The following is a 25,918-nucleotide window of genomic DNA, read 5'->3' on the forward strand; positions in this document are numbered from 1 at the left end:
CACACACACACACACACACTAAAACTCAATCAAGAGCCCAGCATGGTGGTTTATGCCTATATTCCCAGAACTTGGGAGGATGAGGCAGAAGAATCTTTTTTTTTTATTGTGAAAATACCATTAGAGGGGTTACAATTACATGGGCAAGATAATGAGTACATTTCTTATCAAGCATTGTTCCCTCCTCCCTTTTTTCCCCTTCCTATCTCCCACTCCCCTCACCCCCCTAAAAAGTCTTCAGTATTATTGTTTGTGTATGTGGTACTGAGGAATCGAACCCAAGGCCTCATGCATGCTAAGCAAGCACTCTACCATTAAGCCACATTCCCAGCCCTCAGAAGAAGCTTGAGCTGGAGGCCAGCCAGGACTACCCAGTGGTATTCTGTCTCATAAAAATGAAACCACATGCTGGGCACCGGTGGCTCACGCCTGTAATCCTAGCTACTCAGGAGACTGAGATCTGAGGATCACAGTTCAAAGCCAGCCTGGGCAAGAACATCCATAAGACTCTTATCGCCAATAAACCACTAGAAAACCGGAAGTGGCGCTGCGGTTCAAGTGGTAGAGCGCTTGCCTTGGGCTGAAGAGTGCAGGGACAGCGCCCAGGTCCCCAGAGTTCAAGCCCCACAACTGACAAAAAAAAGAAAGAAAGAAAGAAACCACAAACAAAACTAAACGAAAACCTCCTCAACAAAGGTAATAAATTATAGGATTAACCAATGGGATTGATTCCTTACCAAGTGGGCAAAACCAGGAGCCTTAATCTTACACCGATAAGGGCGGCTGCTGCCATCAGACACCAGGTACACTCCAAATTCTCCCTGTCAGAAGAAGGATGGAGAACTCATTAACAGAAAGAATGCTCTTCTCTGACAACAAAGATTTTTTTGTTCTTATGTCCTGTTACCAATGAGGGCGCATTTTGTTGAATGTCTATCTCCAGCCACTCATTCCACATCCAGTCTTTTCCTTCCCTTCCTCGCCTCACCTTAGGAGCCTCAATGGCAGTGTATGTGGCTCCTGGAGGAACTTGGTAACCCTCAGTGTACAGCTTAAAGTGGTGAATTAATGACTCCATGGAAGTCTGAGGGGAAGAAAAAGGAGCATCAGGAAACTAGATCCAAGTTCTGTCCTTTGGCCTTCCCCAGCCCTGAAAGTAATCTCAACACTCACAGTTATTAAAAACCCACATGTAATTCAGTAAGCTGAGAGACACAAGTTTAAAGAGAAAAGAGAAAAGAAAAGGAGAGAGAGAACTATGAGAAGTACAGAACCTTATATAGTGAATTCTTTGAAAAAAGGAAACTAAAAAGTAGGATTTAATCAAGGACACATCTTCCTGCCATTGGTCCCTTTCCAATATTCCACCTCCCTTCCCTTTTGCTGCAGCCAACCTTCATCTCTGCTCGCTTAGGTGGAGACACTTTGGCATCGTCAACCTTAATCTCTCCAGGAGGCATCTTGTTCAGACACTGTGAGATGATTCGAAGGGACTGGCGCATCTCTTCTACCCGACACAGATACCTGAAGTGGATGATAGCAGACTCTGAGTAAAAGAGCAGGATGAGGAGCAGTATGGGGATAGGAAGATGCCCTCTGGCTAACTTCAAAGCTTGGCTATGCTTGGCTTGCCCTGTAGTAGTTTGATTCTGCTATGGGGGCCTTCCCCAAATCTTATTTTCTCAGACCATGGCGTGTAATAATTTTCCTCTTAAACTGTTTTGGACTACAGATTGTGGAAGTCAAATGGAAAAACAAACAAAAAGGATAACTGTGGCAAATCTTACTGAGTCAGTAAACAAGAGTGGAATTTGAAGCTTGGAATCTACTGGAAGGAGCACTGGATCAGGCAGAATCTAGTGTTAACCACTATTAACAGATTAATTTCTAACTTTTACACTGGTTTTTTTTTTTCCAGCTATGAAGTGCAACCCAAACTATTTCTATCCAAGACAAAGATGACATAAGGGTAAAATAAGATGTCACATATGTGCACACAACCCATGTTCTTATAAATGCTAAACACATACTCTCCCCTGAGCTTTACTTCTAGCCCAAGCAACCCAATTTAATACATTATATGAGCTCCCAGAGATACTGCAAAGTACAGCAAAGAAGAAAGGACAAAGAGAAAACAAACTAGACAGTAGCTGAGAAAGGATTTGGCCCTTACCTATCATAGCAGTCTCCTCTACAGCCAATAGGAACATCAAACTCGATCTGGTCGTAAACATCATAGGGCTGGGTCTTCCGTAGGTCCCAGTGAATGCCTGATCCTCGAAGCATTACTCCACTGTGGGGTATGACAGATATATTGACCACACTCCACAAATCAAGAAACGAGACACTAATTCTTTATCTCCACTGTTCCTCCCCCATACTATGGTAATAAGATACAAACTAAGGGCATGGCAATGCTTTCAAACATTCCTGAAGACAAGATACTGGGCTATAACTCCCTACTCCCATTCCTACCCATAAAGAAAGAAGCTGCATTCTCCCACCTAAATCCGTAGTTAAGTGCATCTTCTGCTGATATAACCCCAATGTCAACTGTCCGATTTCGCCAGATCCTATTGTTGGTAAGCATCTATTGATCACAAAAACTGGTATGTTAATACTCTTCAAAGCAATCTTCAATACCTTTCTAGTTCTTTACAATTGGGAATTTAAAACTTGTTAGGCCTTTTATCAGATTGAAAAGAGGTTTTTCATCTTTGTTTCTTTCCCTACTTCCCTCCCTCTCTCCTTCCCTCCCTCTCTTTTTTCCCCTGGTAACGGGATTGAAACCAGGGCCTCTCATAAGCATTCTATCACTTGAAGCATATCCCTAGCCCAATAACTTTCTCAAATCGACTTCTACCTTACCTCCTCCACCTCATCAATCCGAAGAGAGAAGTTCTTAGAAAATTCATAAATGTCATCCATAAGCCCAAGGGGTAAATCCTAGAAGCCAAGTGACGGTGATTCAGTGTACAATATATAACCTACACTAAGGCCAGCCAGCTCAGCACCCCTCCCTCCAGGAGGACAGCTTAAGTTTCCAGCAACCAGCACTGCCCTCCAGTGGTCATATAGCAAAGAAGACTGGACTGGAAATTTGGAGGGAGAGGAGTTTACTCACCTGGTGCACTCCTCCTGGTCGGATATAAGCAGCATGCATTCGGGCTCCAGATACTCGCTCATAGAACTCAAACATCTTGTTAGGACAAACTTGGAATTAGTGACAAAGTCCTAAATCCAACAAAATGGTGGACCAATGCCCCACCTTTGCTTTCTTATACCCAACCAAACCCTCCTGATAGGAATTGCTAAGAATATAATCCAAATTAAACATACCTTCTCCTAAATGGTCTCAGTGTTTTCTTTCTCCTTTTTAAACAGCTTGTCCGCATACCCTCTCTTTCTATACATCCTTCTCTATTCCTATCTTTGCTTCCCCCTCATACCTTCTCCCGTTCTTCAAACATCCAGAAGAAAGGGGTCATGGCACCAATGTCCAGGGCATGTGTGGTCACGGCCATGATATGGTTCAAGATCCGTGTAATTTCTCCAAACAGTACTGTGAAGGGGTGAAAATAAGAAGAGAATGTTATAGGAGCCAAGAACTCATCCTGAAGAGTAGTTTGGGCAGAGCCTAGGTTCTGAATACTAAGCTTTGGGTTCAGTGCTCCTAAGATACAGAAGTCACTGTGCTATGCTCACAATGAGAGGTAGGAATAAAGGGGCAGAACATACCTCGGATCCACTGTGCCCGGGGAGGAGGCTGGATGTTTAGTAACTTCTCCACAGCTAGTGAATAAGCCTGTTCATTACACATCATAGACACATAATCTAGCCGGTCAAAGTATGGAAGGGCCTGAAAAAAAATAGGAATGTAGGGAGTTTTGGGGGTTTTTTTTTTTTTTTTGGTCAGTCGTGAGGCTTGAACTCTGGGCGCTGTCCTTGCACTCTTTAGCTCAAGGCAAGCACTCTACCGCTTGAGCCACAGCGGCACTTTCGGTTTTCTAGTGGCTTATTGGAGATAAGAGTCTCAGGGACTTCCCTGCCTGGGCTGGCTTTGAACCACGATCCTCAGATCTCAGCCTCCTACTCAGGATTACAGGTGTGAACCAACAGCGCCCGCCAGGAATGTAGGTTATATCTAACAGGAATAGCTCAGCACCTCTCAGTGGGCATTAGAAGTAGATACTACCCAAGTATTTTTAGACTCAGGAGCTCCTGCAAGATAGAATGAAATATCCCAGTAACTAGGAGTATGCTGGTAAATGTTTAAAAACAAAACAAAACAAAAACCTAGCTCTCCAAAATGAGGGGCAAATCCTCATTCATCATGTTGGCCAGTTTCCCTGGTGAAAATACTCCCAGTATGGCTAATGTTAAGCTAATGACATATAAGTGAACGCACTGGGAGCATAACGTATCATTACATACTATACAGATACAGATACAGATAAAGAAAAAATAAATAAATGCCAGCTGGATGTCAGTGGCTTATGCCGGTAGCTACTCTGGAGGCTGAGGATCTGAGGATAGTAGTTCAAAACTAGCAGGAAAGTCTGTGAGATTCTTATCTCCAATTAACTGCCAAAAGCCAGAAATGGTGCTATGTTCAAAGCTGTAGAGCCCTACTAGCCCTGAGCACAAAAGCTTAGGAATAGTGCCCAGGCCTTGAGCTCCCGCACCAAAAAACAAAAAAAGATACACACAAAATAAAAGCCTCAGGGCTGGGAATCTGGCTAAGTGGTAGAGTGCTAACATGGGTTTGATTCTTCAGTACCACATAAACAGAAAAAGCAGAAGTGGTGCTGTAGTTTAAGTATAGAGTGCTAGTCTTGGGCAAAAGCAGCTCAGGGGCCAAGCCCAGGCCCTGAATTCAAGCCCCAGAGCTAGCAAAAAAAAAAAAAAAGCCTCAAAGGCATAGCCTAAGAAAAACAGAGCTGGGTGCTGGTGGCTCACGCCTGCAATCCTAGCTACTCAAGAGGCTCAGATCTAAGGATCATGCTGCAAAGCTGGGTGGGACCAGAAAGTCCATGAGACTCTTATCTCCAATAATCACCAGAAAACTGAAAGCAGAGCCATGGCTCAAAGTGGTAGAGTGCTAGCCTTGAGAGCTTAGGGACAGTGCCCAGATCCTGAGTTCAAGACCAACAACAACAAAATATACATATATATAGTAACAAGAAAGTGATGAATTTTGAGTAGTTAAATTAAAAAAAAATGGGGGGAGGCAGAACTAGGGTTTCAACTACAGTGCTCACTACTTGAACCCCATCCCCAGCCAAAACCAAAATCAAAAATTATACATATCAATGGGTACTATGTAATTTTTTTGCACTAGTACTGGGGTTAACTCAGGGCCTATGCACTATCCCTTAGCTTTTTTGCTCGAGGTTGGTGCTCTACCTCTTGAGCCACACTTTCCTATGTAGTGTTCCAATATAAGTAATGAAGTATTTACCTTTTTTTTAAGTCATAAACTTAAAAAACAAATTTAACATTACATATAACTTAATTTTTAATAATACTTTTCAACAACTGGCTCAAAAAATTTCTGAGCCAGATGCTGGTGTCTCACACCTATAATTCTAGCTACCCCCGAGGCTGAGATCTGAGGATCACTGTTCAGGAAAGTCAGTGAGACTCTCATCTCCAATAAACCACCAGAAAACCAGAACTTGTGCTGTGGCTCAAAATGGTAGAGTGCTAGCCTTGAAAATAAAATTCAGTGTCAGCACCAAGGCCCTGAATTCAAACCCCATGACCACCATCAACAACAAAAATCTGAAAATTTAACATTCGAAGCTACATCCATCCCATTATCATTCTGATTGGAATGACAGCTATATCAAAGGGTGTACTGAACTAAGTCTCTCACTTTTCAAAGTCTTAAAACTTAAGATATCAAGCTGGGCACCGGTGGCTCACACCTGTAATCCTAGCTACTAAGGAGGCTGAGATCTGAGGATCACGGTTCAAAGCCAGCCTGGGCAGAAAAGTCTGTGAAATTCTTATCTCCAATTAACCTCCAGAAAACTGGAAGTGGCATTGTGGCTCAAGTGGTACAACGCTTGCTCAAGGACAGCGCCTAGACCTAGAGTTCTAGAGTTCAAGCTCTATGACCAATAAATCAAAACAAAACAACAAAAAAAACCTAGATATCAAAGGAGAAAGGTAATCAGTTGAGTATCTAGGAATGAGGGACTTAAGGGAAGACAGCCACCACTAGAATATTCTTCTATCAGGAAGATACCAGAGCTTCTAGCTTAGCTTCTTGGCTACATTCTAGCTTTCAGGAAGTAGGTGGAGTTAAGATGCCTCTCACTGGAACAGTCTGTTCTTGTCTGATGTCATTGTGACGTTGATACTGCTACAGGCTTTAACTTGTGGGTTCGGGAACTTCCATCATTGCTTAGATTCCCTGAGGAACTATATTCTAGTCATGGTTCACTTCAACACTGGGCTGGGTCTAAACTCTAACTCTGTGATCTTGTTTTCAGGACTTTTCTTTATGACAGAGAATAACTTTAGATTCCTACCCCAGATCCAATTCCTTCAAATCTGACCTTCACTATTTGGGTCACACAGTTCTGAAAAATGGCAAACTCTGCTACAAATCTCCTCCCGGTCACTCTGACTCACTGAGTATTTTGAAACCAAATTTAAGACATCTGGAAGATACAAGAATCAGCTGGTAATCCTAGAGAGCTGACATGTCTTTTTCTTTCTTTGCTTTTAGAGATGCACAAGAGCAAGAAAACTGAGGCACTGCAGAAATAGTAAAAGAGCTGGTCAAAAATCAGCCCGAGAATAGCTGGGAGTGTTGTTCCAGCTCCAAAGCATTGCTGCTAGATAAACCAAATCAAAAGGACTCAAGCACCTCTTTTTTTTTGGGGGGGGTCCGGTCATGGGACCTGAACTCTGGGCCTGGGCGCTGTCCCTCAGTTCGTCAGCTCAAGGCTAGCGCTCTACCACTTTAGCCACAGCGCCACTTCCAGCTTTTTTCTTTTTTGCTTATGTGGTGCTGAGGAATCGAACCCAGGGCCTCATGCATGAGGGGCAAGCACTCTACCACTGAGCCACCTTCCCAGCCCTCAAGCACCTCTTTATATCTCAACTATCCTCTCAACCAAGTCTGTACCAGTAACTTGCATGGATTACACCACCACACCCTCCTCCTCCCAGGCTAATGCTCAGATCCCATTAATAGGCCCTGCTTCACCTCATACCTGCAGATAGGTCTTGTATTCAATGAGCTTCTCAGTGCCACGATGAAGAAGCCCAACATGAGGGTCACATTTCCGCACACTCTCTCCACTCAGTTCCATCACTAGTCGCAGGACTCCATGGGCTGCTGGGTGTTGGGGCCCGAAGTTCAGGGTAAGGTTCTTCACTACTATGTCCTTTGGAGGGTCTACATCTGAGAAGTGGGAAGTAGCCAAATGGTAATTCCCTTGGGAACCCACCAGAGACAACAAGGAGCTAAGCCTCTCCCTGTAGACTTTCCATCTCATTATTTATACCTTGTTAATTTCCTCATCTCCAAACAACTAGGAAGATGACCATTAAAGGGGGAAAATGGTAGAGCTGAACTTTCTGAGGAGAGGACAGTGAATCTCACTCATTATCTCCTAGAGCACTTTTTCAATATCCTTGAAAAAGCACCCAGGCCTCAAGTTCAAGATGAAGTACTGACACACACATACAGAATGTAATCATTACCATTACAGCTAACACTTTAATAGCCCTCCTTATGTGCCAGTTACTACTATAAGCACTTATTTTAATTGATTTAACTCTCAAAACAACTATTTCAGTAGTAGATATTGATATTATTCTCATTTTATTACAGATACTGAGGCCAGAGAGCTCAAATGACTTCTCTAGGATAACAGAACAAATTAAGTGACAACCAGGATTTGAATTCAGCCTGCTTAGTTCCAAGTTCTACATACTCTTAACTACTATTATAATAGTATCTGGTGAAAATAGCTGATGGCCAACCAGCCAGGAAACACATATTTAATGCTAATAACTATTACTAAGTGACAGCTTTTATCCTCAAGAGGCTTACACTTTGGTTTGTAAAATAGCTCATATGAAAAACTAGTAATGTGTCAAATTTATTGTTACTAAGTGGCTTTACCACTAAACACTTACAGGAATATTTAGACCACTAAAAAGACTTCATGTAATAGCATTGGAAATGGTTCTTAAATGTAGGTAATGATTCAGATAGGTAAAGGAAAGAAAGGCATTTCCAGGCTTTGTAATCAATTCTGGTCAAATCTTAGAAGCAAGGTGGCAAATATCTGTGGAAATTTTATTAGGACTTCCCAAGGTAGAAACATGTTATAAGCTCTGGGACAGTGCCTAGGCTCTGAATTCAAACCCCAGGACTGGCACACAAGCATGCATGGGCACACACACACACACACACACACACACACACACGAAGATGAGGTCTAATACAAAATAAATCAGAAGAGTAACAGCAATGAAAATTGAAAAGGAGCTGATCAAATATGAAACATTATGAAAGAATCTACATGCATCAGTAACATATGGAGGGCAAGAGGGAAAAAAAAGACTGAAATGACTGAAAATTTCAATCCTTAGAAGAAAAGGATAGCATTGATCAAAAGCAAAACGTGAAGATAACCTAGTTTTGATGGGGAAAAAATGTTTGTACTCAAGAGAGATTTCATCTGAGTGTCAGTGAGAAAACCACCTTGTCCAAAGAGAGAAGTAGAAATGTATTGAACCTGGAAAATTGAGTCCAAATGTTTAAATTTGTTTTTTTTTATTGTTGGTTGTGGGGCTTGAACTCTGGGCCTGGATGCTATCCTTGAGGTCTTTCGCTCAAGGCTAGTGCTCTACCTCTTGAGCCACAGCACCACTTCCAAATGTTTAAATTTGATAAGGACCTTTTGGTACTGTCTGGGACTACTTTTTTTTTTTTTTTCCTTTGGGAATGCCCTTCTTGTCCTTCTCTGCCTAACTAATATCTGCTATTGTAACTTTTATTATGTTTGTTGAATTGAGTGGAAAAAGAAGAAAACAGGAAAAACTTGGTTGAGATGGGAGAAGGCTTAAGGGCACTTAAAAATCAGCTAGGAGCAGGGACTGGTTTGGTTTGAAATAGCAGCTCTAGGCACTTACCATTCCAAGGAGGAGGCTTCCAGTGGGCTGTTTCTTTGGTGGGGTACATGACAGGTCCTGCAAACTGCTGTGCCCATTCCACATCTGGCTGCCATTGCCGAGCCCCTCTGAGGAGTTAAAGATAGATCCTAGATAAAGCGCCTATTTGGCTGCTCTATTCCCATTCATGCTCCAGTGGGCTCAAGGAATGATATCCTGAATCCTTTCATGCCAAGTCACTGAGACATTTGGACATGCAAAGTTAGGGGTCCAAGCTCTTTCATATTTTCGTCTATTCATACTGCCATCCAGGTGAATATGAGAAAGGTGTTTACTTAAGGTCAACCTAAGATGATTGTCAGGTGGGGGGTAAAGGGGCAAGGGAGAGGGACGGAGTTGGGATGGAGACTAAGCCACTGTGAGAAAGAAGAGAAGAGGAAAGTCAGAAAGTGAGGGACGAAGAAAAGGGTAGAAGGGAGATGCCATTCTGGTCTTTTAGTTGAGCTGGGCTCAGGTATGACAGAAGAGGTGCACTCAAATCACTAAAGCTGAAGGGCAGGATCCCCACGCCAGGGACTACACTGCTGGCAGAATAAGTTCAAGAACCTCTTCCCTTCCTCGGCCACATAGGGCACCACAGCATCTGGCAGCCTGAGAAAACAGGCCTGGGTGAGGGGGCGGAGATCGCAGGCCCAGGTCATTCCTTCCTAGTGGTTCGCATGGCCTGTAAGAGTGTCCTCAGACTACGAGAGGACAACTTGGGGAGAACATATCGAGGGCGACCCTCGGTCTCACCTGCTGGGCTGAATCGGCAGTTGGATCCTAGCCCCGGGCCGCAGGACCTGAGCCCCGAGGTTCCGGAGACCTTGGACAGCCCTCAATGCCGCCATCTTACCCTGGCTGCAGACCGCGAGAAGGAGAACCTGGCGGAAGTGACTCCCGCGCGCTTCCTTGAGTGCTTCTCTGGGCTTAGCACAATGGGTACGCCATCTTGGAAGCTGGCAGGACCGCCTACCGCAAAACCCGTTCACATCCGGTTTCTGCCCCTCGGCTTCATGTGTGCTTAAAGTAACTGGTGACGGCCTTCATCTTTATTGAGGGCGTTCTTCCCAAGGCTCTCGGTAGAATTTCTAGGCGCCCGTAAAAGAAAACTCGCAGCTCCAGCCGGTGGCGGTGTCGCACTTTGCGCTCTGCTCTTTAGGCCTGTCCCGGGCCCACACCTCCCTCCGGCCTTGGTCAGCTTCCTGCTGCAGGCCTGTTTTCCGACTATTCCCTTCTGGGATAGCCCGTCTTTGTGAGTCTGTTACCTCCCAGTCGGGGAACTCAAAGGAGCTCGTTTCCAGATGTTCTCAATCCGGATTGGGGAGAAGCCCAAATTGGGCGTGTCTGAGGTCTCCTGCCAAAACAAAACAAAAAAGGGTAGATACCACGGCCACCCTGGTTGAGGATGGTGCCACTCCAGTGTGTGCCACTCCAGACATCGGTGTGGAAGACCTCGGTGGGTGACCCCCATATCCGATAGCCTTCAACCCTATACAGAATCACAAACCCAGGAAGCGCCCTCAGATATGTCTCATACCCCACTTCCGTCCGGTTATGCTCTTTTTCCCTCATGTTTTTCTGCCACAGTCCTCAGTAGTGACCAACAGCGAAGAAACAATAGCACCAGAACTTTGATCCCAATTCTGTATGGACAAAAAGCTTTCTTGCCTTGGAGGCAGGTTCTGTCTGTCTCTCTCCAAGCCCAACCCCAGCTTGGCCACCCACCGGTTTGTATAATGTTCCCATCCTGAGACTGGAAAAAAGGCCTTCCTTCAAATCTCCCCTGGACAGGGTCCCTGGGACACAGCCCACCAGCAGTGTAGCAGGGTGGTGCAGACAGACCAGGGGAGTGGCAAAGACAGAATTCTTAGCTGCAAAGAGGAGAAAGCCAGACTTCTAGCCTGAAAAATTGACCTAATGGGAACCATACCAAAGGGTGGGGCCAAATCTCTGTCTGTGGGAACTGACCAGGACCTAGAACAGACAGGGCAGAGGCTTGGTGCCCTTACCCTCCACATTCCCCATTTTTCTAGGCCCTCTCACCCTCTATTGTTTAAATAAATGTGTTGATGGGAGGTGGTGACTGCATTTATTTGCCCTAATACAGCCTAGGAGAAATCAGGATAGACTTTGAGCTGCTTGTCCCTGGGGGGCAGCTTGAGCTGGGACTGGAAGAAGGCTCCTGGGGGGGGGGCGGGGTGCTTCTCAGGACACTACATCTTTTGTGCCTTCTCCCTGCTGCCAACACCCACACACATACACACACACTGTTGCTGTCGCTCTAAGGCCCTTTGTCTTTCACTGCTTAGTAACCCCCTTTGTCCTCATCTCAGATGGGGGATGGAAAGGGGCATCTGGTGATAGCTCCTCTTGTCCCTGGTTTCACATCTTTTGTCTGACTTCTCTAACCTCAGCCCCCTCCATTTAAGACTAGGGTGGTTCAGTGCATGTGTTGGGTCAAGAGGGATGTCTGGTAGTCACAAAGGAGCAGGTGATACAGGAAATGATGGGCACCAGGGTATTAGTGACCTGAGCAGGAAGGGAGGAGGAAAGGAAGTATTCTGGAGGATATGATATAGGAACAGGAGGTGACAAGGCAGAAGGTGAATTAGGGAATGGAGGCAGGGAAAGGTGGTCCCCCTCTGGGAAAGGGAAGGATCTGCTGACTACACACTCTTTCCTGGGGATTTCCTGGGGAAACCAATGGGGTGGGGTGAGCAGGAATTACCCAAATTTTGAATTCTTCCCTGCCTTTAAAATCCACCCTAATACCTATTTTCTGAGACCAATCAAAAACCAAACACTTCCCATTCTCATCAGCCACTCACCTCACCTTAGGGTCTCGACTCATGTTTTCCCCAGTCCCCTAAAATGCTGCTTCCACTCTCTCCCCACCCAATGAAGAAAGAAAAGTCAGAGATTGCTAGATATTCCTGGAACTCCTGGGTCCTCAGGGGAAGGTGGGACCAGAAATTGATCCAGGCTAATTCTGGGTTCCTGAGACAAATCCTTCCTGTGGTAGGGCCTGACTGAGCAAGACTGGTAGATGTGTTTATGGGAAAGAAGGGATAAGATAGTTGAGAGTGGGTAGAAGACCAAGACCCTAGGGGAGGCTACTAAGAGCTGAGCCAGAGAATTGGAGGAAGTGAGAAGGGGAAACCTTAGAGTTGACTCTTCCAAGCTTTAGAGGGAACAAAGGTAGTGGTAACTCAAGAAAGGGAAGCTTGAGGGAGAAAAGAGACATTTGGGGAGATACCACCTTGGATTCTCCTTCTGTTAAAAAAAAAAAAGTTTGCTGGAGCCAGGTGGCTTATACCTATAATTCCTAGCAACTCAAGAGGCTGAGATCTGAGTATTGCAGTTCAAAGCCAGCCTGGTTAAGAAAGTCCCTGAGACTCTTACCTCTAACCACTAAGAAGCTGGAAGTAGAGCTATGGCTCAAGTGGTAGAGCACTAGCCTTGAGCATAAAGCTCAGGGACAGTGCCAAGGCCCTAAGTTCAAGTCCCAGGCCTAGCACAAACAACAGTAAAAAGAAAGGTTGTCAACCCTCCTACCTGGCTGCCTACCTCCTCCATAAGTCCATTCCAGCAGAATCAACCACCTTTGGAAAGTAAACTCGCTAACCCCACTCTCTACTTCCTGACTCTCAGCCTCTTTTCTTTCAGCTGCTTGGTCCTATCATGAGCCATGTCCAACTGTCTTTTCCTCCCTCCCTCTCTTCTTTCCTCCCTTCCTTCCTCCCTCCCTCCCTCTTTTTGTTCAATACTGACGATTAAACCCAATTGGGGTTTAACACTAGGCATGTTTTAACCACTTCCCTAGCCCTTTTGTTTCTATTTTATTTTTAAGATATGGAGTTCTACTACCTTAGTCTGGACTGGTCTTGAACTGGAAATCTTCCTTTCTCCACATCCCAAATAGATGCAAATTACAGACTTGTGCTCATGCCCAGGTTTTAGCTACCTATTTAATTTGTTCTTTCCACTTCATGCTTTACCTATTCCCTGCCCTCTTTTGACCAGGAAGCCTACTCAGTCCCCTCAACCCTAGAAATCAACCTCTGAGGCAGAGGGCAACATGAGGAAGGGCAGAAAGAAAGGGAGGACAGGTTAGATGGGAACAGGAACTTTCCCAGGACAGGATCCTATCTGTGTGTTGGCCATTCCCTTTCCCTGAGTCTCTATCTCCCCTGGAGCTCTGTCCTACCAAAAAGAGACAGCTGAGGCCTGATTGTGGGATTTGGAAAAAAGCTATGTCATCAGCTGGCTCTGTGCCTATAATCCATCTGGCTGCTAGATTTCCCTCCCCTGGGCAAATCCGCCTCTCCCCTTTTTAAAGAAAACAAAAACTAAGATTTTGGGAAGCAATGATACATCTGAGTCGCACTGACAGAGCTCTCAGCTGAGTAGCACACAGATCAGCCAATCATAGAAACTCTGGGATGCTTAAAAGAGCTGGTGAGGAGAGAGGCTAGGGAGAACACAGAGGCACAGACACAGGAGAGACAGAGGACAAAAGAGAGACAGACAGACAGTGAGAGACAGAGAGAAACAGAGAGGAGAGGGGGGGGGCAGGCCCAGCAAAAGGGGACAGAGAGGACAGACCCAGAGGTGAAGCCAGACAGTCTTACAGAGGGAGAAAGTGAAGCAGCTGTGGAAGACACAGGCAGAGACAAAGATTTGGTAGAGGAGGACACAGGAGGAGAGTTTGGAGGAGACAGACCCTGGACACCTTTCTTAAGGGTTAAGTTTTCTCTATCTTCTCTGTCTCCAACCCCTCTTGAAAACTCTGTCTCCAACCTTGGCACAAGTCCAAGTCCCCAGGCTTTTGAGAGGAGCTTTCTACAGCGAGGGTGTGGAGGACTTTGTGCCCCAAATGGCCTCAGTCCCTCCCAGCTGGCGCACTCGTGCCTTGTCCTGGATGGGCTTGCATCCCAGGAGGGGCTTGGCCCGGTGCTGGCTGCTGAGAGCCGAGTTCCGCCTGCTGCTTCACTCAGTGCCTCGCTCCCTGCCACTGTGGCTGCTTCTGCCGCTGCTGGCCTCCCTCCTGCCCTCAGCCTGGCCAGCCAGCCCCCTCCCCCGGGAGGAGGAGATCGTGTTTCCAGAGAGGCTCAATGGCAGTGTCCTGCCTGGCTCAGGCTCCCCTGCCAGACTGTTATACCGCTTGCCAGCCTTTGGAGAGATGCTACTACTTGAGCTGGAGCAGGACCCAGGAGTGCAGGTCGAGGGGCTGACCGTACAGTACCTGGGCCAAGCACCTGAGCTGCTGGGTGGAGCAGAGCCAGGTACCTACCTGACAGGCACCATCAATGGAGATCCGGAGTCAGTGGCATCTCTGCACTGGGATGGCAGAGCCCTTCTAGGGGTATTGCAGTACCGAGGAGCTGAACTCCACCTTCAGCCCCTGGAGGGAAGCACTCTTAACTCTGCTGGGGGGCCTGGAGCTCACATCTTACGCCGGAAAAGTCCTGCCAGTGACCAGGGGCCCATGTGCAGTGTCAAGGCTCCTCTTGGGAGTCCCAGCCCCAGTCCCCGAAGAGCCAAGGTAAGCAGCCCTGGAGTCTGTGTCCTGCAATGTCCTCCCGCCATGTCTGTCCTACTGACCCTTATTCAGCCTCTCTTTACCCACTTCCGCTTCTGGCTATTCTGCCGCCTTCCCTCTGCCTGCCTTTCTTGCAGAGTCTCTGGCCTCTCTTTGCTTTAGCTTAGAAGAGCTAAAGCAGACCACCAAGCTGCCCTAAGGTTTCTCTGAGTGGGTCAGATGCCTGAGACTGGAATGGCCTTTCCTTCCCTCCTTCCGCCCCCTTTTCCTGCTTGGCCATTGACAGCCCCTACTGGCATAGTATCCAGCAATAAAGTTTTCCTAACCATTAGCCTTGGCTCTTTTCTCTGCCCCAATGGTTTTCACCTCCACCCCCACCCACCAGCTACAAGAGTGAGGTTTGAGGCTCAAGGGATTGGCCTGTGGCTTCTGATGGTGTCTTTAAAACTGTTTTGGCAAACTGCAAACCAGAACAGGACTGAGAAAGAAGGAAAGGCATCCCATACCTCCTTCTGGTCAATCCCTTTCCCACAATGCAGACTGACTGCAAGGCTGCCTGAGACTCCATCCTTTCCTCCCTCCCACTCCTGGGTCTCCCCACTCTTTCCTTCTTCCTCTCCCTCCTCCCTTTCTAGCTTTAATCCAGACCAGACGCTGCTCCTTCCACACCCGCCACGCTGAGATCTGGCCCTGGCCCTGGATGCTGACTGAATTGTTCCTCCAACCACACAGGGCCGACACGTTGCAACCTAACCCTCCAGCCTTAGTCCCACAGGCCCCGGCCAAACTTAAGCCTGGGAGACCCCAAAGGCTCCTCCTGGAAGCCATCCCAGCTGCTTTTTAAACTTAGGGGCTCACACAGCCCTGGGATGTAGCATCCCTTTTTCCTCTTCTTCTCAGATCAACAGCTGATTTCTCAGCTTTTCTTACCACAAAAGGCCTTGGGCTAAGGGTGGGGGAGGGAGGACCCAGCCCCTTCAGGAATCTTGTGGGGTAAGCCCAGCTGGCTCTACCGAGTTCCAGACCCAGGAAGTGAGGGAGGGAAGAAGCCATGCATGGGTCTGGGAAACTATTTCAGGATCTCCTCTATCTTTTTCTCTCCAGCGTTTTGCTTCACTAAGTAGATTTGTGGAGACCCTGGTGGTGGCAGATGACAAGATGGCAGCATTTCATGGTGCAGGACTAAAACGCTACCTGCTGACAGTTATGGCAGCAGCAGCCAAGGCCTTCAAGCATCCAAGCATTCGCAACCCTGTCAGCTTGGTGGTGACTCGGCTAGTGATTCTGGGGTCCGGTGAGGAAGGACCCCAAGTGGGACCCAGTGCAGCCCAGACCCTACGCAGCTTCTGTGCTTGGCAGCGGGGCCTCAACACTCCTGAGGACTCGGACCCTGACCACTTTGACACAGCCATTTTGTTTACTCGTCAGGTGAGGCACTAATTGGCATCACGGGCCAGGCACTGCACAGTAACAACATGCAGCATTACATAGATTGTGACAGAAATGGTGCCTGACCCCAGCCACACTGCTATGCGGCTATGTGGGTCCTGACAGTGCTGGGTACTTATAGCCTTGACTCCACTGATCTGGATCACAGCCTACTGGACCCAGGTATCTTGGCTTTCTATGCTTCTTCTATGATTCTCTCTGCAGGATCTGTGTGGGGTCTCCACTTGTGATACACTGGGTATGGCTGATGTGGGCACTGTGTGTGACCCAGCTCGGAGCTGTGCTATTGTGGAGGATGATGGGCTCCAGTCAGCCTTCACTGCTGCTCATGAACTGGGTAAGGTGGTAATGGGGGAAAAGGGGAAGGAGCTATGGGACACCTGGAGTGGAATAGAGAACTATCAGGGATAGGTTGGGAACTGGAGCTATTGAGCTTACCAGGGTGCAAATAGAAGTCCCAAGGTGTTTCTTCCTATTATTCAGGCCTGGGTCTAGGTCTATAATCCTCTGCTATCGGTATATACAAATGTGGGTTTTCCTGTTAAATAGGATAGTATGTGGAAATTTACTCTAAATTGTGTGTACCTGTATGAATGTGTTTAGAGGGGGATTCAGTCAGGCAATAGGAGTTCAGGATTGGGAATTTTGGCTGAACTGAAAAAGAGAGAGTGTTCTTCTCTTTAGAGAACAGAGTAACTAAGGACTACATTTTGAGGGACCCTCAGAGCACCAGAAAGGACCTGAATGTACATAATTGCAACCAGACTTATGAGGTAATGCCCAAGGGCATAGGAATGAGACTCTTGGATGCTAGCAGTACTTCTGTTCTTCCAGGCCATGTCTTCAACATGCTCCATGACAACTCCAAGCAATGTGTCAGTTGGAATGGGCATGGGAGCACCTCTCGCCATGTCATGGCTCCTGTCATGGCTCATGTGGATCCCGAGGAGCTGTGGTCTCCATGCAGTGCCCGCTTTATCACCAACTTCCTGGACGATGGCTATGGTAAGATGACACTTGAAAGGATCCGTCACATCCATGCCAGGGGACCACACAGAGGCAGGCAGGCACAGGAGAAAGATTACAGGGAGGGGCTCAGGTCTGGGAAGAGCTGAGGACCAAAGGTGGGCATAATGCTTACAACACTGACCTTTCCCTGTTCAGGAGTCAATTCCTGTCCCTCCACTCAACCCTCGCTTCTACCACATTTCCCCAAAGCCTTACTGACTCCTTCAAGTGTGCTTTCTTCTCTACTGTGTGGGATGGGGTGAGAAATGTTGCTGTCTTTATATGGTTCCCCACTTCCTACCAGAATGGATTACAACCAGAAGAGGCAAATTTTAGCTCAGTAGAATCAGAATAGAGCTCTGAAAGACTAGAACTGTCCAGCCCTGGAATAGGCTGGTTATAACCTTGTCACTCAATGAAGTGTACAAGAACAACAGGATAATGGTTTTGGCTCAGAGTCCTCAGTGAGAAGAATACTCAAGTTCTGTAGTGATCCAGGTGCCAGGGGCTCACGCTTGTCATCCTAGCTACTCAGATTGAGATCTGAGGATCATGGTTTGAATACAGATTGGGCTAGAAAGTCTATGAGAATCTCATCTCTGATTAACCAGCTAAAAGCTGGAGTGGAGCTGTGGCTCAAGTAACAGAGCAACAGCCTTTAGTGAAAAAGCTGAGAGACAGCACATATGCACAAAAAAAGATGTGGTAGGAAAGAATGGGTGGGAAGATTTTTGCTCTTTAGGCGTATGCAGGTGTGTGACCATAAGTTACTTCATCTTTTTGTAGCTGATAGATAAATTAGGTATAAAAATGTCAACTACCTCATAGGCATTTTGCCATAATTAACTAAGATAGTGTGGGCCAATCATTAAGCTAATGCTCATCACATAGTAAGCATCCAACTAAGTGTAGTTGCTATTTAAAGTCTCATACAGCTCTAAGATTTTTTCCCCACTGGGATCCTCAAACCCCAGAGGGCCTAATATTTCAACTAGCAATCCTAAACGTTCTCTTTAGGCCCTTGCTGACTTTGTGCCTCAACTCCCTTCCCAGGACACTGTCTCTTAGACAAGCCAGAGGCCCCCTTGCATCTGCCTGTGACTTTTCCTGGCAAGGACTATGATGCTGACCGCCAGTGCCAACTGACCTTCGGGCCTGACTCCCACCATTGTCCACAGCTGCCACCACCCTGTGCTGCTCTCTGGTGCTCTGGCCACCTCAATGGCCATGCTATGTGCCAGACCAAGCACTCGCCCTGGGCTGATGGTACCCCCTGTGGACCCGCACAGGCCTGCATGGGTGGCCGCTGTCTCCACGTGGACCAGCTTAAGGACTTCAATGTGAGATCCAGGGCAGGGGTGGGAGTTAAGGGATCTAGCCCTAGGCCTAGGATAGAGTATATTTATCCCATTCTTCTATTCTGTGCCTCTGCAGGTTCCACAGGCCGGTGGCTGGGGGGCCTGGGGACCTTGGGGTGACTGCTCTCGGAGTTGTGGGGGTGGTGTCCAATTCTCATCTCGAGACTGCACAAAGCCTGTGCCCCGGAATGGTGGCAAGTACTGTGAAGGCCGTCGTACCCGTTTCCGCTCCTGCAACACAAAGAACTGCCCAACAGGCACAGGTGAGGGTGGGAAGCACATGGCAACGCTTGGGACGCAAAGACAGAACAGGAAGGTCTTACCCTTGAGTATTGGACTAAGATGTTGCTCACCTCTGCTGCTGGAGGAAGTGGCTTTATTCTTTTCATTATCTTTTTTTTATTATCTTTAAGTAGTTGTACAAAGGATGTGCCATTAAACAAAGCAGTTTAGCCAGGAGCTGGTGGCTCACGCATGTAATCTTAGCTACTCAGGAGGCTAAGATCTAATCATCATGGTTTGAAGCCAGCTGGGGCAGGAAAGTCTGTAAGACTCTTACCTTCAGTTAACCACCAGAAAACCAGAAGTGGTGTTATGGCTCAAACTGACAAGAGTGCTAGCGTTGAGCAAAAAACAGCTCAGGGACAGCACCCAGGCCTTAATTCGAGCCCCATGACCAACAAAAAAGACAAAAAGCAACACTCTTACCCCTCCTCAACTTTAACTTTTTTTTTGGGGGGGGGTCCGTTCATGGGGCCTGAACTCTAGGCCCGGGCACTGTCCCTCAGCTCTTCAGCTCAAGGCTAGCTCTCTACCACTTGAGCCACAGTGCCACTTCCGGCTTTTTTTCCCCCTGCTTATGTGGTGCTGAGGAATCGAACCCAGGGCCTCATGCATGCAAGGCAAGCACTCTACCACTGAGCCACCTTCCCAGCTCCTCAACTTTAATCTTTTAATACTGTCCCTAGAACTCTGTGGAGGAGAGAGATTCCTTTGATGAAGTCTAAGGTTCTGTGAGACTAAGTAGGAGTGGTTTGTGGGACAATGTGAGAAATGAGGGATGGATTCTGATTGTTCATTTTACTTCTACAGCACTGACCTTCCGTGAGGAGCAATGTGCTGCCTATAATCACCGCACTGACCTCTTCAAGAGCTTCCCAGGGCCCATGGACTGGGTCCCTCGCTACGCAGGTGTAGCCCCCCAGGACCAATGCAAACTCACCTGCCAGGCCCGGGCACTGGGCTACTACTATGTGCTGGAACCAAGGGTGAGGGCCAAAAGCCCCAGGCTCTGTTTATACTCACATAAATAGATTCCTCTGCTTTCTGATGGCAAAAGAACTCCAAAATGACACCATTGCTAGCATTTCTATAGCCACACCACACTAGCTCTAAGGTTCACTCAGACTCTGATGGGACCTGAATGGTGAAAATATCATTGTGTGGTCTTTTGAATAAGTCCTTGACTCTACATTTTTTTTTTTTTTGGTTGGTCATGGGGCTTGAACTCTGGGCCTCGGCGTGTCCCTGAGCTTTTCAGCTCAAGGCTACCACTTCCATTTTCTGGTTGTTTATTGGAGATTAGTCTCTCACAGACTGCTTGAATTGGCTTTGAACCCTGATCCTCAGATCTCAGCCTCCTATGTAGCCAGGGTTGCAGGCGTGAACCAAGCGCCTGGCCCTTGACTCTAATTTTTAAATTACAATTATGGCCTTATTTAATTAATGTACAGTCAGTGTCTCAATGAACAGGCTTCCAGTAGATTAATATCTGGGCACTGCCTCTGTTGAAGGCCAGAAAGAAAAACAAGCCCCAGCAGTAGCATTTGCTTCTTCTTTCTCCTCTAACCTGTGAGAGTTCTGCCCTCTAGTGACCATCTGGCAGCATTACCATTTAGTTACCATTTAGTTAAGGGTTTAATGTTGGGACTGAGACCTGAAATTACCACCTTGGCTTCTGTTTACCATGTGTAATCGTTGAACAAGTTTTTGGATCTTTCTAAACTTCTCTATCTCTAGAAACCTTTAAAAGCAGTTGTTTCATGGTCATAAAATATTTAATACACTGCATGATTCACATTCAGTACTCTGAAAATGGAAACTGGTAATTATTATTACTACTACAATGACACCTCCTTACAGCCTGGAGCTCATTTTATATAGCATTCATGGCTGGGAAGGTGGCTCAGAGACACAGTGCTTGTCTTGCATGCATGAGGTCCTAGGTTCGATTCCTTGGCACCACATAAACAGAAAAGGCTAGAAGTAGCACTGTGGCTCAAGTGGTAGAGCGCTAGCTTTGAGCTGAAGAGCTGAGGGACAGCAACCAGGCCCAAAGTTCAGGCCCCACAACCAGCAAAAAAAAAAATTAACATATCTTTATTCATCTTTTCTTACTTCCTTTCCTTGAAGGGACCTGCATTGTCTGGTTTACCAAGCCCTTCTGACTTAGGAAGAATCCTTTTATATTTTCCCCTCTCTTCTCCTCAGGTAGTAGATGGAACCCCCTGCTCTCCAGACAGCACCTCAGTCTGTGTCCAGGGCCGCTGCATCCATGCTGGCTGTGATCGCATCATTGGCTCCAAAAAGAAGTTTGACAAGTGTATGGTGTGTGGTGGGGATGGTTCTGGCTGCAGCAAGCAGTCAGGCTCCTTCAGAAAATTCAGGTTACTTCACTATTTATTTTTTTCCTTTTATTTTTTTCTGTGTGCTCTTCTGGGAGATACAGAGGTAATTCAACATTATTTCTAGTCTGGAAGGGAGATGGGCCAGGTGCTGGTTGCTCCCATCTGTAATCCTAGCTACTTAGGAGGCTGAGATCTGAGGATCACAGTTCAAAAAGCCAGCCTGGGCAGGAAAGTCCATGAGACTCTTATCTCTAATAAAACCACCAGAAAACTGGAAGTGGCACTGTGGCTCAAGTGGTAGAGTGCCTTGAGCTGAAGAGCTCTGAGACAGTGCCCAGGTCCAGAGTTCAAGGCCCATGACTGACCCCTCCCCCCACCAAAAAAAAAGTTAGCAGGGAGATGGATGATTAGGCAGTACATTGTCCCATATGTTCAACAAAGGGTGGTATGGGGTGGGGTGAGAGAGCCCCAATGGGCATAAGGGAAAACTTCTTAGGAGATGACCTCTGAACTAGAAGAGTAGAAATTACACAGGCACTTAGGAAGGGAGGCTAGAATGGTGCTTCAATAAGAGGTAAAAGGTGTAAATAAATATCCAGAAATACAAAGGTGAAGGGCATATTGCATATAGCTGTGATCTGGCTGTATAGTTCACTTAGGTTTGAGTAGACAACCCTATATACACCGCACACACATATTTAATCAAACAAATACAGTACAAATCTGGAGGGGGAAGGAGAGATTCAGAAGATGCTAAGTGCCTCATCTACTTTTTCTGCACAGGTATGGATACAACAGTGTGGTCACTATTCCTGCTGGGGCCACTCATATCCTTGTCCGGCAGCAGGGAGGCCCTAGTGTCCGGAGCATCTACCTGGCCCTGAAGCTCCCAGATGGCTCCTATGCTCTAAATGGAGAATACACACTGATGCCCTCAGCCACAGATGTGGTACTGCCTGGGGCAGTCAGCCTGCGCTACAGTGGGGCCACTGCAACCTCTGAGACACTGTCAGGCCATGGGCCACTTGCTCAGCCTTTGACGCTGCAAGTCCTGGTAGCTGGCAACCCACAGAATGCACGCCTCCGATATAGCTTCTTCATTCCTCGGCCAGCCCTTTCAACACCACGTCCCCCTCCCCAGGACTGGCTGCACCAAAGAGCACAGATCCTGGAGATACTTCGGCGACGCCCCTGGGCAGGCAGGAAATAACCTCTCCATCCCGGCTGCCCTTTCTGGGCACCCGGGCCTCATACTCAGCAGGGAGAATGAGGGGGCTTCTGCAGCTGTCTCAGGCTCAGATACAGTGGGGAGGAGCAATGGGAATGAGCCCTACCCTTCCTCTCTGTCCTAAAGAGCAGGCTGGTCCTGCCCAGGTTTCCTGCCCAGGGAAGCAGTGATGGGTTGGTGGATGGAAGGGGCTAGCAGACAGTCCCCTATGTAAACTTCCCCCTCAGCCTTGCTGGTCACAGGAGGGAGGGGGAGAGGAAGATGGGTCCTGAGCCCCATTTGTATTTATTATTTATTCATTTTTATTTAGCACCTGGGAAGGGGATAAGGACTAGAGTCCTAGGAAAATGGATTCCTACCCCTTATAGCCCCATCCTGGCTAGGAAACCTAGGGAGAAAATGATAAGTATAAATGGTTTGTGTGTGTGTATGTGTGTGTGTGTGTGTGTGAGAGAGAGAGAGAGAGAGAGAGAGGAGAGAGAGAAAATGTGTGCTTATGAATGAGGTACAACTTGCCCTGCTCTCCTCTTTGTGAATAATATTTACTGGGCAAGAGAGAGTTAAGGGTAAGCAGGGCCTTCAGGGAGTGAGGAATTATCACATTTTTAAACTGTAAATTGAATTATGTTATTTATGTACTTTTGGAGTCAGACAGATGTGGGCTGCACCTCATATCTCTGAGTATGTTTTCTAATTTTGCCAATAATGATATCTCCCTTAGAAATTTGTGGCTATGTGGGGCACTGGTGGCTCGTGCCTGTAATCCTAGCTACTCAGGCTGAGATCTGAGGATTGAGGTTCAAAGCCAGGCAGGACAGGAAAGTCTGTGAGACTCTTATCTCCAGTAAACCACCAGAAAACTAGAAGTGGTACTGTGGCTCAAGTGATAGAGCATTAGCCTTGAGCTGAAGAGTTCAGGGTCAGCTTCCAACCCCAGAATTCAAACCCCACGACAGACAAAAAAGAAAAAGAAAGAAAGGAGAGAGAGAGAGAGAGAGAGAGAGAGAGAAAGAGAAGAAATTTGTGGCTATAAGGACTGAATAATGTAAATAAAGAACTAGCACTCCATAAGTGCACAACAAATGGGTGCTGCTGTTGGTTATTATCATCTTCATCCACACTTCATCATTAGGTCTGCACTGCACTTAAAGGTGTCAAAGGTCCATCTATGTTATGTAAGGAGTTCCCACCCTTACCTTTAGGCTGAGTTCCTTCGACAGAACTCTTATCCTGGATTCTGAAGGGCTACCAGAGAAAGAACATTATCTCCCTCTCCTCTGTAGGCTGCCAATCACATGCTTGTCATAAATGCTTGTCAAGCATGAAGGTCTAAATGCTTGTCAAAAGGTCTAAATGCTTGTCAAGGACATGAAGGTCTAAAAATAACAAGAGCAACTAGTTCAACACAAACTTTGATTGTCAAAGGGTTCTAGAAAAGACTTTAGTAATAGAAAGAGCTCTGAAGCAAAAGCTGAGGGGTCTGAATTTAAGCTGATAGTTAGCATCCTATTACTGGCTGGTGCTGGGTAATTCATTGTTGTAGCCTCTTAAATGAGACTAATTATATCTGTTCCCACAGAGTTGTTCTGAGAGCAAAAGTTTCAATATTTTCAAATGGTAAGCAGTTACATTTATACTAGTAAATGAGTGACTGGGGCAAGGGTCTCTAAAATCAACCAATGTAAACCCAGAAGATTTACTTGAAGAGGTGAAATTTGAATGGAGTTCAAGAAGAACAGGAGATGGGTTGGGGGAAGCATGTAGAGGAAGCAAGGAAGAAAGGTCTGAGGAGAGAGGAGCCCCGTGTTCAGTGGTGGCAGAATATGGGAAGGAGAGTAGGGTCCTAGAATAGCTCTACTTTTTTTGTGAGAAGGCTTTTCTTGAAAATATACCTGGGCAGCCAGCGCCAGTGGCTTATGACTATAAACCTAGCTACTCAGGAGGCTGAGATCTGAGGAGCAGGGTTCTAAACTGGCTCAGCAGGAAAGTCCATGAGACTCTTCTCTCAAATTAACCAGAAAAATCCAGAAGTGGAGCTGTTGCTCAAGTGTTAGCCTTGAGCATAAAAGCTTGGGGTCAGCCTCCAGGGTCAGCCCTGATTTCAAAGAACCTGAGGAGTTCTGCATGTGTGTCATAGGGGGGACAGGAGGGAGCCTGTAAAAACAGAGCTTTGAGTGGCAGAAGCAGGATGACCACTAGTAACTGAGAAGCAGGCCAAATGTGGAGGTAAGGGAGTAGCTATATATGAAGACGACCTTGAGGTGATGATGAAAGAAGGGAGGATGTGAGAACCAAAGATGACTCACTCTTCCAATGTAGCCCCTCCTGGGATGTCAAATATGGATGGGTTGGGTGTTCAGATAGGTTTATGGAGCTGAGAGGCAGATGTGGCGGTTGTAGCATTTGTGTGTGCTATATGCATTGGAACTGGACTTCGATAATCAAGTTCTAAACCAGGCAAATCCTTACACAGTGGCCGTACTTTACACTACCCAGCACAGTGTCTGCTCCCTGTTCATCAGTAAGCAAAGAATTGCCCCTACTCCTCTTTCCAGTAAACATGTCTCCACTAATACGCTTGATCTCTGGCATGTCCTTTGGCCCTCCCAACAACCAGGCATGAGGAGAGAAGATCAGAGAGTGGAATGAGACCAGTGATATTGAACTGTTTAATCTAGATAGCAAAACTGGGCCACAACTAATATATTTATGGACCTTAGCATTATGAGCTCATGGTACAGTAAGCACAGCCCTATGGAAAGCTCAATGACAAAATATATCATTATGGAGGCAAATAAACAGATTACATTCAGGAGGAGGTGTGTGCCTTTTTTTCCCCCATTGAGAAACAAACAATAAAAGGAACCATAAGAAAAGGGCAAAATAAACTGCTGAGATTAAGGCCTGGAATTAATGGACTATGAGAGTTAAGGGGTGTAAAATTTGATTGAATTCTGAGGAACGGGTAATTAGGACAATGTAGAGAGCTGCGTGCAGCCGCACCTTAAAGATGGCATGGGCTTCCGCCCTCCGCCTTCCCGATGGTGAGCGCTCTCTGTGGTAAACAACTCCTTATTCGGCTAAGGCATAGAATGTGGCTTGCTTCCCAGTACCTGGACCTATTGATGGCTCCCACGTGGCATATCAGGGTTGGCTACCCAGAGGGTACTTAAGGTTGTGTATGATTCTCCCTGGGGTCAGAAGAATGCTCAAAGGTCCTGAATAAACTGCTGAGAGAAGAGCTCCGTGTTGCGTCTTTCTTGCTGGTCGAGACAGACGCGACAGGACAGCCCTTTTCATGTTTCTTTAACGTTCCTGGCAATTTACATTTCATAAATCACTTCCATATATATATATGTGCCCGGCTTTATTTGAGAATCTTAAAAGTGTAGAGACAGCCGGGCGCTGGTGGCTCACGCCTGTAATCCTAGCTCAGGAGGCTGAGATCTGAGGATCGAGGTTCAAAGCCAGCCCGGGCAGGAGAGACCGTGAGACTCCTATCTCCAATAAACCACCAGAAAAC

General features: G+C 46.8%; 2 protein-coding genes across 2 annotated transcripts in view; one reads left to right on the forward strand and one right to left on the reverse strand.

The window, feature by feature from the left end:
- Positions 1–10,399, reverse strand: part of Ndufs2 (NADH dehydrogenase (ubiquinone) Fe-S protein 2, 49kDa (NADH-coenzyme Q reductase)) — a gene marked incomplete at its 3' end in the record, with an annotated part of 18,812 nt that extends 8,413 nt beyond the window's left edge. The window contains exons 1-12 of the mRNA XM_013030679.1: positions 9,937–10,399; positions 9,163–9,269; positions 7,230–7,420; positions 3,739–3,859; positions 3,450–3,562; positions 3,125–3,199; positions 2,869–2,946; positions 2,505–2,590; positions 2,174–2,293; positions 1,395–1,524; positions 989–1,084; positions 738–821 (exon numbers count right to left, since the gene is read on the reverse strand). Coding sequence (XP_012886133.1) covers positions 738–821; positions 989–1,084; positions 1,395–1,524; positions 2,174–2,293; positions 2,505–2,590; positions 2,869–2,946; positions 3,125–3,199; positions 3,450–3,562; positions 3,739–3,859; positions 7,230–7,420; positions 9,163–9,269; positions 9,937–10,031 — 1,296 coding nt within the window. The remainder of the gene's footprint in view (positions 1–737; positions 822–988; positions 1,085–1,394; positions 1,525–2,173; positions 2,294–2,504; positions 2,591–2,868; positions 2,947–3,124; positions 3,200–3,449; positions 3,563–3,738; positions 3,860–7,229; positions 7,421–9,162; positions 9,270–9,936) is intronic.
- Positions 10,400–14,059: 3,660 nt separating this feature from the next.
- On the forward strand, positions 14,060–22,813 carry Adamts4 (ADAM metallopeptidase with thrombospondin type 1 motif, 4). The gene is made up of 9 exons (XM_013030563.1): positions 14,060–14,728; positions 15,830–16,153; positions 16,379–16,511; positions 17,009–17,179; positions 18,236–18,522; positions 18,617–18,803; positions 19,633–19,808; positions 21,031–21,206; positions 21,951–22,813. The coding sequence occupies exons 1-9, from the start codon at positions 14,060–14,062 to the stop codon at positions 22,375–22,377; spliced, it is 2,550 nt and encodes an 849-aa protein (XP_012886017.1). The 3' UTR covers positions 22,378–22,813.
- The last annotated feature ends 3,105 nt before the right edge of the window (positions 22,814–25,918 follow it).

The sequence above is a fragment of the Dipodomys ordii genome, unplaced genomic scaffold, assembly GCF_000151885.1.
Source record: "Dipodomys ordii isolate 6190 unplaced genomic scaffold, Dord_2.0 Scaffold131, whole genome shotgun sequence".
Lineage (NCBI taxonomy): Eukaryota > Metazoa > Chordata > Mammalia > Rodentia > Heteromyidae > Dipodomys > Dipodomys ordii.